This window comes from Lontra canadensis, unplaced genomic scaffold (genome assembly GCF_010015895.1).
Source record: "Lontra canadensis isolate GAN:19392208 unplaced genomic scaffold, GSC_riverotter_1.0 scaffold86, whole genome shotgun sequence".
In the NCBI taxonomy this organism is placed as follows: domain Eukaryota; kingdom Metazoa; phylum Chordata; class Mammalia; order Carnivora; family Mustelidae; genus Lontra; species Lontra canadensis.
The window spans coordinates 1,776,204-1,788,736 of record NW_022631080.1 but is presented as its reverse complement, the minus strand read 5'-3'; the positions used below and the strand labels follow the sequence as shown (position 1 = coordinate 1,788,736).

The 12,533-nt window shown below is 35.5% G+C and overlaps 1 protein-coding gene across 4 annotated transcripts in view; it reads left to right on the top strand.

The window, feature by feature from the left end:
• DMD (dystrophin) overlaps positions 1 to 12,533 on the top strand; it is a 2,197,254-nt gene that overhangs the window by 870,987 nt on the left and 1,313,734 nt on the right. For all 4 annotated transcript variants that reach the window (XM_032883124.1, XM_032883125.1, XM_032883122.1 and 1 more), the window contains exons 22-25: positions 309 to 454; positions 2,109 to 2,324; positions 5,140 to 5,253; positions 6,258 to 6,413. In XM_032883124.1, the coding sequence (XP_032739015.1) occupies positions 309 to 454; positions 2,109 to 2,324; positions 5,140 to 5,253; positions 6,258 to 6,413 (632 nt within the window). The remainder of the gene's footprint in view (positions 1 to 308; positions 455 to 2,108; positions 2,325 to 5,139; positions 5,254 to 6,257; positions 6,414 to 12,533) is intronic.

Below are 12,533 nucleotides of genomic sequence, written 5' to 3'. Positions count from 1 at the left end.
TTACCTTAAAAAAATTACTTTAACAGCATAAACCTTCCAAGTCTGATGTGAGGATTCAGTGTTGTGTGTGTGTGTGTGTGTGTGTGTGTGTGTGTGTGTGTAGTTTCTGTCCAAGTATCATACATGTAGTAGGATTTTATCTTCAGTATCATCATCACATTCTAATTTTTATCTTGTTATCTTCCACATTTTCACAACTTGCTGATATTTGTAATTAGAAGTGTGATTTAGTTTCTAACAACTTAGGAAAACATAATGACAAAGTATAAAATAATGAAATGATTCTCTTCTTTTGCCTTTTGATAAAGTTTTTGACATTTTGCCACCCATGCGCTATCAGGAGACCATGAGTACCATCCTGACATGGATCCAGCAGTCAGAAACAAAACTCTCTATACCTCAGGTCACTGTTACTGAATATGACATCATGGAACAGAGACTTGGACAGTTACAGGTCTGTGAATATTTGAATGTCTTAAACAATGTAGTGCAGATATCATTTATCAAACAATCACATTGGTGTAACCTTTATTTTTTACATTGGTGTAATATGAAAATAATAAAAATAAAATAATTGTGGTAGGTATGATAGTTTGAAATTGGAAAAGTGAAGATGAGATTTTTAAAAATGTAACATTTTATGCATTTGTGCTTTCTCTCCATAAGACAGAAATTCTTTCTTTGAAGAGACAGGGTCTGTGTATGAATTATATTATTTCTTATTTAGTAATTATTTTCAGATATAATGATTTTGATTATTATAAAAGTTGTGGTATTATTCCCCCTTTTGCTTGCTAATTTAGAACTCCTTTCACATTTCCATACATACAGTGGTAAAATCTGTGTAGTTATAAAATAAATTTTAAACATTAGCCTTATGTAATATCATAACTATTTTTCGAGTTCTATTTACATTTTTAGCAGCCTTATATCGAGTAATAGAAAAACACTAATATGATAAATAAAAAAAAATTTAGGAGGTTTCAGAATATTTTTCCTGCTAATTCTGAAAAGTTTGTGTTGCATGCAGTCACGTTTTATTTTTTAAGTCAAGAAAGCATTTATTAATTATATTTTGGAGCTATGAGTACATTTTGAGAACTAAGAAAAAAATAAAAAATAACTTTTATATGAAGAGTTCTTTTTCAAGAATTAAGTATTATTTCTTAAAGTTATGTTACAGCTATTTCTTCAAAGAAATCTCTGTTTAAACATTTCTCACTATATATTGCCCTATTTAGACTGACTGTGTCCTCTGCTATCACATCAAGCAACCTATAACTATTTGATCTTGTTTTTTTTAATCTTCTTTTTAATACTTGGAATGATTCCAAAATTTACTTTGAAGAATAGTGATGTAATAGAACTATAAGCTTAAAAAGAGTACAAAGAATACAGCAACTAGAGGAGTAGATTGAGTATACACAAAATGGTGTATAGATAAGCAGAAGAGTATACTTGTACTGAAGAAACATTGAAGAGAAAAATTATAACTATTACTGAGAAATTGTATCAAGTAGCTGAAAAAAAAATGTCATTAGAACTTTGTGTCACATGTTATACCAAAACAAAATACCACATATATTAAAAAGTTCAAAAACATTTTAATAAGGACAAATTTTAGAGAAATTTTTGAGTAAAATATTTTAAAACATACAAGAGAGAAGCACACAATCCAATGGACAGTTATGTTTTACCTAGAGAATGTTAGAAATTGTCTTACTAAAGACTTGGTGTAATTGAATTAATTCCCTAACTATATTATAAATATAGATATTAATATCCAGTCATGATGCAATAAAATTAGGTGTGCTAGAACTCTGATTCATTTAGATATAGTTAGGGTTATTTTTGACATTGTTCCTAAAAAGAGGCATAGATTTTTAAATAAAATATTTCTGTGCAATTACTCTTAGGGTAAACAGTAGAATTTAAGTTACTCCTAATCATTCTGTAACTGATGGCACGTCATCTATATTTTTAGATGTTTGAATCACATTGCTTTCACTGTAAATACATTTAAGTGAAACTTGTAAGTGAAACTGTGCAATGAAACTTGTTATTTTTCATCAATTAGTATACGTGTGCTTTCCTTTTTTAAATTTGAGGCTTTACAATGCTCTCTGCAAGAGCAACAAAGTGGCCTAAACTATCTCAGCACCACTGTGAAAGAGATGTCGAAGAAAGCACCGCTGTCTGATATTAGCCGGAAGTATCAATCAGAATTTGAAGAGATTGAGGGCCGCTGGAAGAAGCTGTCTTCCCAGCTGGTTGAACATTGCCAGAAGCTCGAGGAGCAAATGGCTAAACTTCGAAAAATTCAGGTAATCCAAGCTTGAACTCTTGTATTCATTTGTTTTCCTGGCTTGTTTCTCCCCTAATGATGTGTTCTAAAATTTAAAGGCCAGATAGAAATTTAACTTCTATAGTTCTTCAAAGTGAGTGATAAGATCAAAAGAAACCCATTTTTCTCAAATGAGTGTATCTTGCTTATTTCTTTTAAGAAAACAGTAGTTAAGATTTCCCCTTTCTAGATTTTCTTGAGAATTATTTTTTTTGCCAAAAAAACTGATGGGACTTAAATATATTTTTAGCTTAATATTTTTCAAAACCAGTCTGTCCTTTAGCCTGGCTGCTCTTTAAAATATAGATATCACTTAGCTTATGAATAGATAAAAAGTTATCTGTCATGGAATATAGTCATATCATTTTATCTGCATATTTTGCCTATAATTGTTTTTATAAATTTGACCTCGTTACCTTCCGGAGACCAGTTCCTACTGATTTAATTCGTTTGAATAGTGCGACTGTGCTCCTAATCACCCAAGCTGGAAATGGTAAATGAACAATTACATTCTAGTCTAAAGCCTAAAATATTTACTGAGATAGGTAATACCTCTCTTATGGTGTGAATTATTGTGAAGAATATTAATGCTTTGACAGCATCATGGCATAATGAAAAGCATTATGAACAAGATACTTCTGGTTGAAGTCCCAGTGCAGCTATTAGTTGTTTGTTTTTACCTTTTAGAAACCAAAACAACGAGTCCTGAAACAATCCGTAAAGTAAAACATACATATGAACATATCTCTGCATATAAACATATGTGCACACACACATATGTGCAAACCCATTTTTTCCAGTACCAGTGGTTAAAGAGGGTATAAATACATGGTCTTTGCCAACAAGGAGCCCACAATCTAGTGAAGGGAATAGGTGTGTTAGTTCCCTGTTGCTGCTGTCATGAATTACTGCAAATTTAGTAGCTTAACATGGCACCAATTTATTATCTTACAGTTCTGGAGGTCAGAAGTCCAAAATCAGCTGCAGTGGGCTAAAATCAAGGAGTAGATAGGGCTATGTCTTTTCTGGAGTCTTTAGCAGAGAATCTGTTGCCTTGTCCTTGTTAGCTTCTGGAAAATGGTATTTCTTCCCTGATATCTGCATTTTCTCTATTCAGGTCAGCAGCACAGCATCTCAGAGCCTCTCTGTATGTCACACTCCTGACCCCCTCTTAATAAGGACCCTTGTAATTACATTGTGCCTGGCTAGATAACCCAAAATAACCTCTCCATTTCAAAATATTTAATCTCATCTGCAGAGTATTTTTTTTTGCCAGGTAAGGGACCATATTCCCAGGTTGCAAGAATGAGGGCATGAACATCTTAGCGAGGTCATTATTCAGCCAACACATGAAGTAAATTAATGAGTATGGTAAACATTACTACAAGAGACAGAAAAGAAATCCAATATCAGCTGGGCAAAGGGGCTATGCAATGTTCTTGGAACATGTGTTATCTGGGCTACACCTTGAACAAGTAGAATTCAGTCAGCTGATAAAGAGGGAAAGAAGGTACCTCACACAATGAAGCCATATATTCATTTAGCCAGAAGGGGTTCAGTCTTGGAGAGACAAAAATATGTTTGGAGATTAATAATGCATGTGATTAGAAAAATGATCTAGGAGTAGATAATGATCCCAGATACCATGCTTTAGAATATGAATTACAACCTAGTGGTGATGGAATTAATAAGAATTTGGAACTGTTACTGCTATTTTAAAGAGGGAAAGATGATAATATTTGTGTTTTCAAAGCATCACTGTGATAAGAAGAAGGCAGAGTGAAGAAAAATACTGACACCTATGTGGAAAATGGATTAGAGTAGGGAAAGATTGAGACAGACAGCAAAATGAGCTAATGTGGTAATCAAGGAGCCAATAATAAGATCTGAACTAGATCTTAGAAATGTGAAACCAGACTCAAGAGATATGAGCAAGATGATGATGTTGAAATCTGAAGTTCTTAGATTTAGTCAAATGCTTTTAAAAAGCATTAGTATTAATCAAATTGAATGAGTAGCTTTCTGGGAAGCACACATTTTCAACAGAGATTTAATTAAGAAGGGAGGAAATAGCACATCTGGGCGGCAGATTTGAATTGTGTGGGAAATAAAGGAGCTCGAAAATCACACATTTGAAAAGTAGCAAAAAAAAAAAACCAGTCAGGGAGTGGGGGGAGCAATATGTGAAAGAATAATGGGAGGTACTTGGCTATTTATAAATGATAAAAGTTGAAATTTTTCTCCTGATCATTACTTCAACCTGGTCAGGCAAATAGAAAATTAAAATCAGAGGTTTTCTCTTCAAAGATGACAAAATCTTGTGTTCTGAGAAGTTCCCAACTGGAGGGACTATTTAAAGTGTCAACTGTAGAAAACAATTTGTGGAAGTTCAGGTTTAGGGGAGGCTATAAAGACACCATTATATTGAGTTTATTGTTCATAGTTTGTTTTATGTACTGTAAGGGCACATTGTTAGTATTATCATGAGTTGTTTTGTAACTTAAAATTTCTCTAGAGGGGGATATGATTTAATGTTCTCAAGAGTAACATCATAAAACGACATTTGGTAGTAATTTTTTATTTTTAACAATAGCAGACTTCATACACCAGTGCTCATACTGTAGACCATAAAAATGTAGTCTTAGTAAAAATATCCTTTTCCTGAAGAGCTACTTAGAGACATCCTTCAAACACAGGAATTATTTCTGGGCTTGTGTTCATACATATCACTGTGATGAATTGTGTTAAGAGAAATCAGCATCCCAGTATGGCTCAAAATGGGTCTCTGATTCCAGAATCACATAAAAACTTTGAAGAAATGGATGGCTGAAGTTGATGTTTTCCTGAAGGAGGAATGGCCTGCCCTTGGGGATCCAGAAATTCTGAAAAGACAGCTGAAACAGTGCAGGGTAAGATTTTTATATGACCCTTATCATATGAAGACTTTTATATGGAAGTTACGATTTGATTTTGTCAGAGGTCCTTAACCAGAGTGATTTTGCTCCTCTGAGGGACATTTAGCAACCTCTAGAGATATTTTTATCACAAACTCGAATGGGGTTGATGCTACTAGTGTGTAGTGGATAGAGGCCAGGAATGCTCTGTACATATTCTATCATAGACCAAAAAGCCTCTCACAAGAAAAAGTAGCCGGTCTAAAATGATAGTTGTGCCAATGTTGAGAAACCAGGTTAAATAAATGAGGAACAGAATATCATTATCTTTTACTCAACACTCAGAAGATTATTTTACTATAAAATACGGTTTAACCTAAAGGCAAAGAAGCCTTTGAGCTATTTGTTATATCTTATTGCAGATTAACAGTCATACTGTGTTGCTCTGACCAGGCATATTGCACTGGACATAATATTACACAATACGGATTTTTGAAATAATATTCAATATACCATTGTCATGCAGCAGAAAGAAAGTAATCTAGCTCTTTAAGGAATATTCTTTGCAAATACAAGCTAAGAAAAAAGAAAACAAACCCAGCTTACACATAACCTTCACACCCATCATGCTATAAACAATTGCTGCAATATCTTGCATCTGAAAACCAAAATAATTTCAAAAATAGTAATGTATAACGCCCATCGTTTTCACACATTTTTCTAACAAGGCATATTAAATTTCTTTCTTTTTGTGTCTGATCTAAGTAGAGTATAGATAATTCCCTACTTGACTCACACCAGGAAAACCACTGAACAGTGTTGGTAAGGCTGAGAGATAGATATGTCTATATCTATAGTGGGTGTGTATCAGAGTTTAAATTCTTTACATTCTTTTAAGAAATAAAGGCTTGATTTCATGGATCATGTCCTGAGTCCTGATTATATGTTTCCTATCTATGTGGCATTTCTAGTATGTTACAGCAACATTTGCTTTAGCTTATGAGGAATTATTTCCTTAGCTTTTAGTCAATGATATTCAGACGATCCAGCCCAGTCTCAACAGTGTCAATGAAGGTGCACAAAAGCTGAAGACCGAAGCAGAGCCGGAGTTTGCCAGCAGCCTTGAGACAGAACTCCAAGAACTTAACACTCAGTGGGATTACGTGTGTCGCCAGGTACAAACAGCTTCTTTCACTATGCCTTGTCTCTACTTAATTAAGTTAGATTTTCTTAATATCTCCCTTGACTACTGCCCTTTTTGAAAGTTTAATCTCTGAATATGTTGATGCTTTAAAATCTAGTGAGTTCAATCTAGCCTTTGTCTACTATTAAAAAAAAAACACTCTTAGAGTAGCAATTTTAAATAGTATTTCTTCATCTTACTGGAATCCTAAATGACCTTCTTGAAGAATGAACATGCTGAACGGTAAGGTCCTGGGTCCTGTTTTCAGGCATGATTTTCATTGAATGTTTTCTCCAGTGCATAACTTTATAATAGTAATTGGATTAGCAGAACATATTTTAACCTTGTAGACTTTGTGCAGGGATAAGATGAATGACTCATCTATGTGTATGTACAAATATGATAATTTTCACTTCTGATTATTAAGATAGGCAAGCTTGGCTTCATTATATTTATTTCAGTAAATGAATTAAGATTGGAAATAGTTAAAATCTCAGTGGGGGAAATAAAACACAAAATAACTCTACGATCACATCTGAGGTCCTTATTTTTATACAGCAGAATGTTCTATAGACATTGATTTTCAATTTCAAGATTACATTATGGAAAAGTAAATATTATATATGCAAGTACCATATATATATAATACTTCTTATTCAAAAGATGAAATTTTGACCTGAAGCAGTGATTATTGTTCTCAATACACCAGTAGCTTTTTAAAGTTAATGAGAGGTTTCATCTTATGTGTATTACAGGCAGTCAGTCTTTGGTTATTTCTAAGTAACCTTTCAAAGTTGAGAAGTTGAAAAGAAATCACGCCACAAGGCAAACACTAAATTTGAAAAAGGGAAGAATTTAGAAAAGGAGAAGGCAAGGGAAGTCACCCAGCTAATACTGTTACTGGCAAATGCTCAACAGTTCTATTAAGTCACAGACGAGATAGCCCTGGGTCAGCTAGCATGCAGTCTTCTCTGGAGTAAGCCAGTTCTAGAAGGAATGTTCAGGGAAAAAAAATATTACTTAGATAATAGATTACACCATTTATATTTTCCTGGAAGGTCCGTATGAAAGGTATTTGTTTGTCCAATGTTTCTAATGGATGAATAGAAAGAACACCACCAATTTAGAGCAAGAGGGAAAACAACAGCAAAAAAGATGTATAAAGTCAACAATATTACTGAGACCTCAAGGTTTTTACATGTTGGAGAAGTATAATTTTTAAAGTATCTCTCGTCTTGAAATGTCCTTGATTAAGACCTTCTTTATACTATAAAATATGCCACAGACTTGTCATTTTAAGGGAAGTGTTGTAAAATTTGCCAGCTGTGTAACAAAAACTCCATAGATCCCATCCATGGTTTCAACCCATTCTAGAATGTTTTACATTTCTGTGGGTCTCCTTGGAATATCTCCCTGTGCAATGCTCTGACACTACTGCCAAAAGACCTATGCTTCGTTAAGCATGTGTCATGCACTCAAGAAGACAAGTAAGGCAATACAGTCTTCCCAAGCAATGAAGCCAAGCTTGGGTATTGGGCCCAATTCAGGGCTTCAGAGGAAACCAGAAAGAAATAATCAATCTATGCACTACAGAAATGGCTACACACAAAATGGGGTGTGATGTTCTTTCTTGGGCTAAAATTAACTCATTTGTTTTTAGATGACAGAGTCTGGAAAAAAAAAAAAAAACATAAATTAGAGACAAAATTGCCCAAATGCCTGATATACTTAGGGATACTTTGAGATCCCATGATTTAATTTTGTAGGTATAAGATGGTTGACATTTTAAATTCTGAAACTTTTGTAGTCAAATAAAAAAAATCAAGATTTTACTTATTTCTTAAATAAAGGATAATCATTATTAAAATAACTCACAAATTAGTGAACCATACTCAAAAGGAGTAAAGGAGGGAGGGAAGGAGTTTCATAATTATGCATATCTTTACATTATTGTATTATATAGTTATTAAGGAAACTAATCATATGCATGCAGATACAAAATTTATTTAGACATTTTTACTATTTCTTCATTATTTATTAGAATATTTACTTCAGTATGTATTATTAAACATTTTATAACAGATGTAAGTTGGAAGAAAATAAACATAATAAATATCTATCATCATGGAGGGTATAGTTTAGTACAGAAGATGGAAAGTAAATGAGTTAACATAATATCACACAAATGCCCAATTTTAATGTTGATAAATGCTCTGAAAGAAGCAATAAGAATGCCCTGAATGAGACTAAAGGAGCAGGGAACCTGCTTTTTATTGGGGCATCCGGAAAGTGTTTTCTGAAGAGGTGGAATTAAAGTTGCTGCCTGATAAGTGCAAAGAGCCTGGCCCCTAGACGACAAGGGAAAATCTGGAAACAGAATGAAGTGGGTGAAATGACCGAGGTGGGAGAGAAGAAGAGAGAAGAAGAGTGAGCATATATGAGCCACTTAGAGGCTTCCCTTATGCTCCTCATGCATAAGGGAAGCCTCTAAGTGGACCAGCATGAATCAGGAGCAGGCTGGCGGGAACGAAGTCACGAACTGTCTCATAAGTCACAGTGAGGATTTAGTATGCATGTCAAGTGCACTGGGAAGCTATTAGGCTTTTAGATAGAGAAGTGGCATCATCTAAAGTAAGTGTTGAAAACTTTGCTCTATAGTCCGTTGTATGATGAATAGCTTGAAGGGGCACAAGTGGAGGCAGGTGAGAGTTGCTGCTGTCCAGGTAGGAAGTAATACTGCCGAAGAACAGGGAGGACGTTGGTGGAAGTCCGGAGACATAAAGGAGTTTGAAATACATAATCCTTTTGTGACATGATGTTGGGTTCACTGTCCAAACCTCTTCCAGTATTTTTCCAAGTTCTTCCATAGAGATGGAGATGATTTCAATACTTGTTGCTCTCATTACTGTTTATTTTTAGCTATCTGTTATTTTCCCATTATACAGTAATTAACATGTGGAAGGGATATGTTATTGTGGGCAGACTGGACCAAAATGCTTGTGGGACACAAAGTTTGTTGAGACTCTGTCCTCCAGGGTCTGTCTCCAGCAAGCTTACTTCACTCAGTGTGCCGGACATTTTGTTTATGTAATGTAGTCTTTTTTTTTCTTATTTTTGCCAATTAAGCAAGTTCTTGTTATATATTTTATCAGAGCCTCTACACTCATGCCCACCTTTGGCCATTATTCCTTTTCTAACATGACACATTACTTTCTTCATTTGATCAGATCCTGTGAGAAATGACGTATTTGTTGGTAAAGAGAGCTTGCCTCAAGTCGGGAGGCTGAGAGGAGGAATCAAAGTGTATTCAGTTTCCTGTCTAAAGTGACAGTGTTGGCAATAGTGCCTTTACCTAATGAAAGAAAGACTGGGGGCTAAAGAAGGAACAAAACTGAACAAAATACTTCCATTTTGGTCATGTTTATATTGGAGAAGTAGACAATCAGAAATGTATCTGAAATTCAAGTGGGATACTTGAACTGGGCATGTAAACTATTTATGCAAAATAAAGATATCATTTTTATATAAGAAAACTCCTATCTCACAATGAAAATATTGTCCACCCACTTCCCTGAAATGCATGACTAATAAAATCTAAAATTCTTACAGATGGAGAAGGATTTCTTATGGTTAGAGAGGTAAAACATAGTGTGTTAGACCAGGGCTCTGGAATCATATTTCCTCGGTTTAGATCTGACCCCCACCAAAAACTACTTGTGTGAACCTGAAAAAGTTGCTTATTCTCTCTGTGCTTCAGTCTCCCAGTCTTTATAATGTGATGATATGAACACCTACTTTATAAGAATTTTATGATCAAATGGGTTAATTATTTGAGAGAGAGAGAATAAGAGAGAAAGAGTGGAGAGGGGCAGAGGCAGAGGGGGAGGGAGAGAGAATCCTCTAGCAGATCCCCTGCTGAGCACAGAGCCTGACGTGGGGACTCTGTCCCACAACGCTGAGATCATGACCTGAACCAAAATCAGGAGTCAGACGCTCAAGAGACTGAGTCACCAAGGTGCCCCAAATGAGTTAATTTTTGTAAAGTGTGTAGGCTAGTACCTAGCACAGAGTAACCACTATGTACAAGCTTGGTAAATAAAATAAATGGACATGAAATAGACATAAACTTGCATGTATAAAATTATAAAGTATGTGTCATTTCTAAGTAAATAGTACATAATTATATATTTTAATTAATAGTAGCTATAAAGTTATAATAGTTACCAAGAAACACTGGATTGAGAAATTAGAAGGATGCCATTCTGATAATTTGCAAATCTGTCTTTTTTTCACTCAATACGGCTTTTAGGTATAATCATCCACAGGTACATGGGTCCCTCTTCATTATTTCTTAAATATTTTAATAGCTGGCTTACTGTCATTCCTGTCATAATTCTTGGAGATTTCCAAATCTTCTCAGATGATGCTTCTAGTTCCTAAGCCCTCAGGTCTTTGGTAGCTCTTCCAGTGATTTTCTCTTTGGCTGCCCATTCCCAGCCTCTTATTGTAGACATTGTCATTACCAAACACTTCTCCATGGTATCAAACTCAGGTACTCCACTCTGCAGTAATCAGGACCTTCCCTTCCAGCTCATTCCCATAGTACTCCAGCCTCAAAATTCTTCCATCTTAGTGGAATGCATAGCTCAGTAATTTTACCAGCTTCTGATTAGAGAAGCACTTGCTCTTCTCTTTGTCCTTTCTTACTCAAAAGAGACTATGTGCTATATGCTGGCTATCTGTAATCCATCATCAAAAGCACCCCGTGTGTTTTCTCTCAACTCCTTTGTCCTCTCCTGTCTTTGTGTAACATATCCATGTGACAGCACCCTACCTAGGTCAGTTTCACTTTCCTGATGATGCTGTGCCTGCACTGGGAAGAATAAATATGACTGAAGGAAAACACAGATCATGCTGAGTAGTATCACTTGGAAATCATGAATGCAAGCCTCAAGTAGCCCCTTGGTGCTGACCAGTAATCTTGTTACATTTTTCCAATGCATTCTTAGCCCCACTCCTTTGAGGAATGTTTTTCACAGATGCTTCAGGTATCTACCAGTTCTTCTTCCCTCCTTGCTCTATGGCAATTAACAAGCTTCCTATTTCTCCTGCTCCTCCACTTCCTCCCCCTTCTTTTTTACTTGCTTCCCATTTCACTGAAAAAAATAGAAACATTCAGAAGGGTACTTGCACACTCTCCCACAGACCTGCATGTGAGTTCAGGGACTCTATTTTCACATTGTTAATAAGAGTGACCTGTCTGTGCTTCTGTCTAAGGCCAGCATGTCCACTTTTTTTTTTAAATAAAGATTTAATTTATTTATCTGAGAGAGAGAGAGAGAGATCATGACCAGGGAGGAGGGGTAGAGGGAGAAGCAGATTCACCACTGAGCAGAGAGCCTGATGCAGGACTCAGTCCCAAGACTCTGGGATGATGACCTGAGTCGAAGGCAGATGCTTCACCGATTGAGCCACCCAGGCAACCATAAGGCCAGCCTTTACACTTATATGTTGGATACCATCCTCTTTTTTCAGCACACAGACATTATGCCACCTATTGAATATCTTCCTTCCTCCTACGTCAAAAATATATTTCTTTCTTCTACTGGATCATTTCCATCGGTAGGGAATTATGCTGCCATTAATATCTCCTGCCATTAGAAAAGATAGCCATTTGGAGTACCAGGCTGGCTCAGTTGGTGGAACATATGAGTCTTGATCATGGGATTCTAAGTTCAAACCCCACATTGTGTGTAGAGATTACTTAAAAATACAATTTAAAAAATACCCCCTTTGCCTCACATTTCCTCCACCTCACCTCTCCATATCCATTCCCCTTTATAGAAACTCTTTCCATACCACTCATCCAATTCTTTCTTGAATGGTCCCTAATCAAGCTTTGATCCTCATCACTACACTGAAACAGTTTTTGTCATGGTCACCAGTAAATTCACATTATCAAATCCATTGTTTAGTCTTTATATTTGTTCGATTGGATTCTATGTCATCACTTTCTGTTGGTTCTCTCTTAGTCTGCCTTGAATTTCCATGACCACTCTTAATACCCTTGGTGGTTCCTTTGCCTTGACCTCTAAACTTGGAATAAAAATTC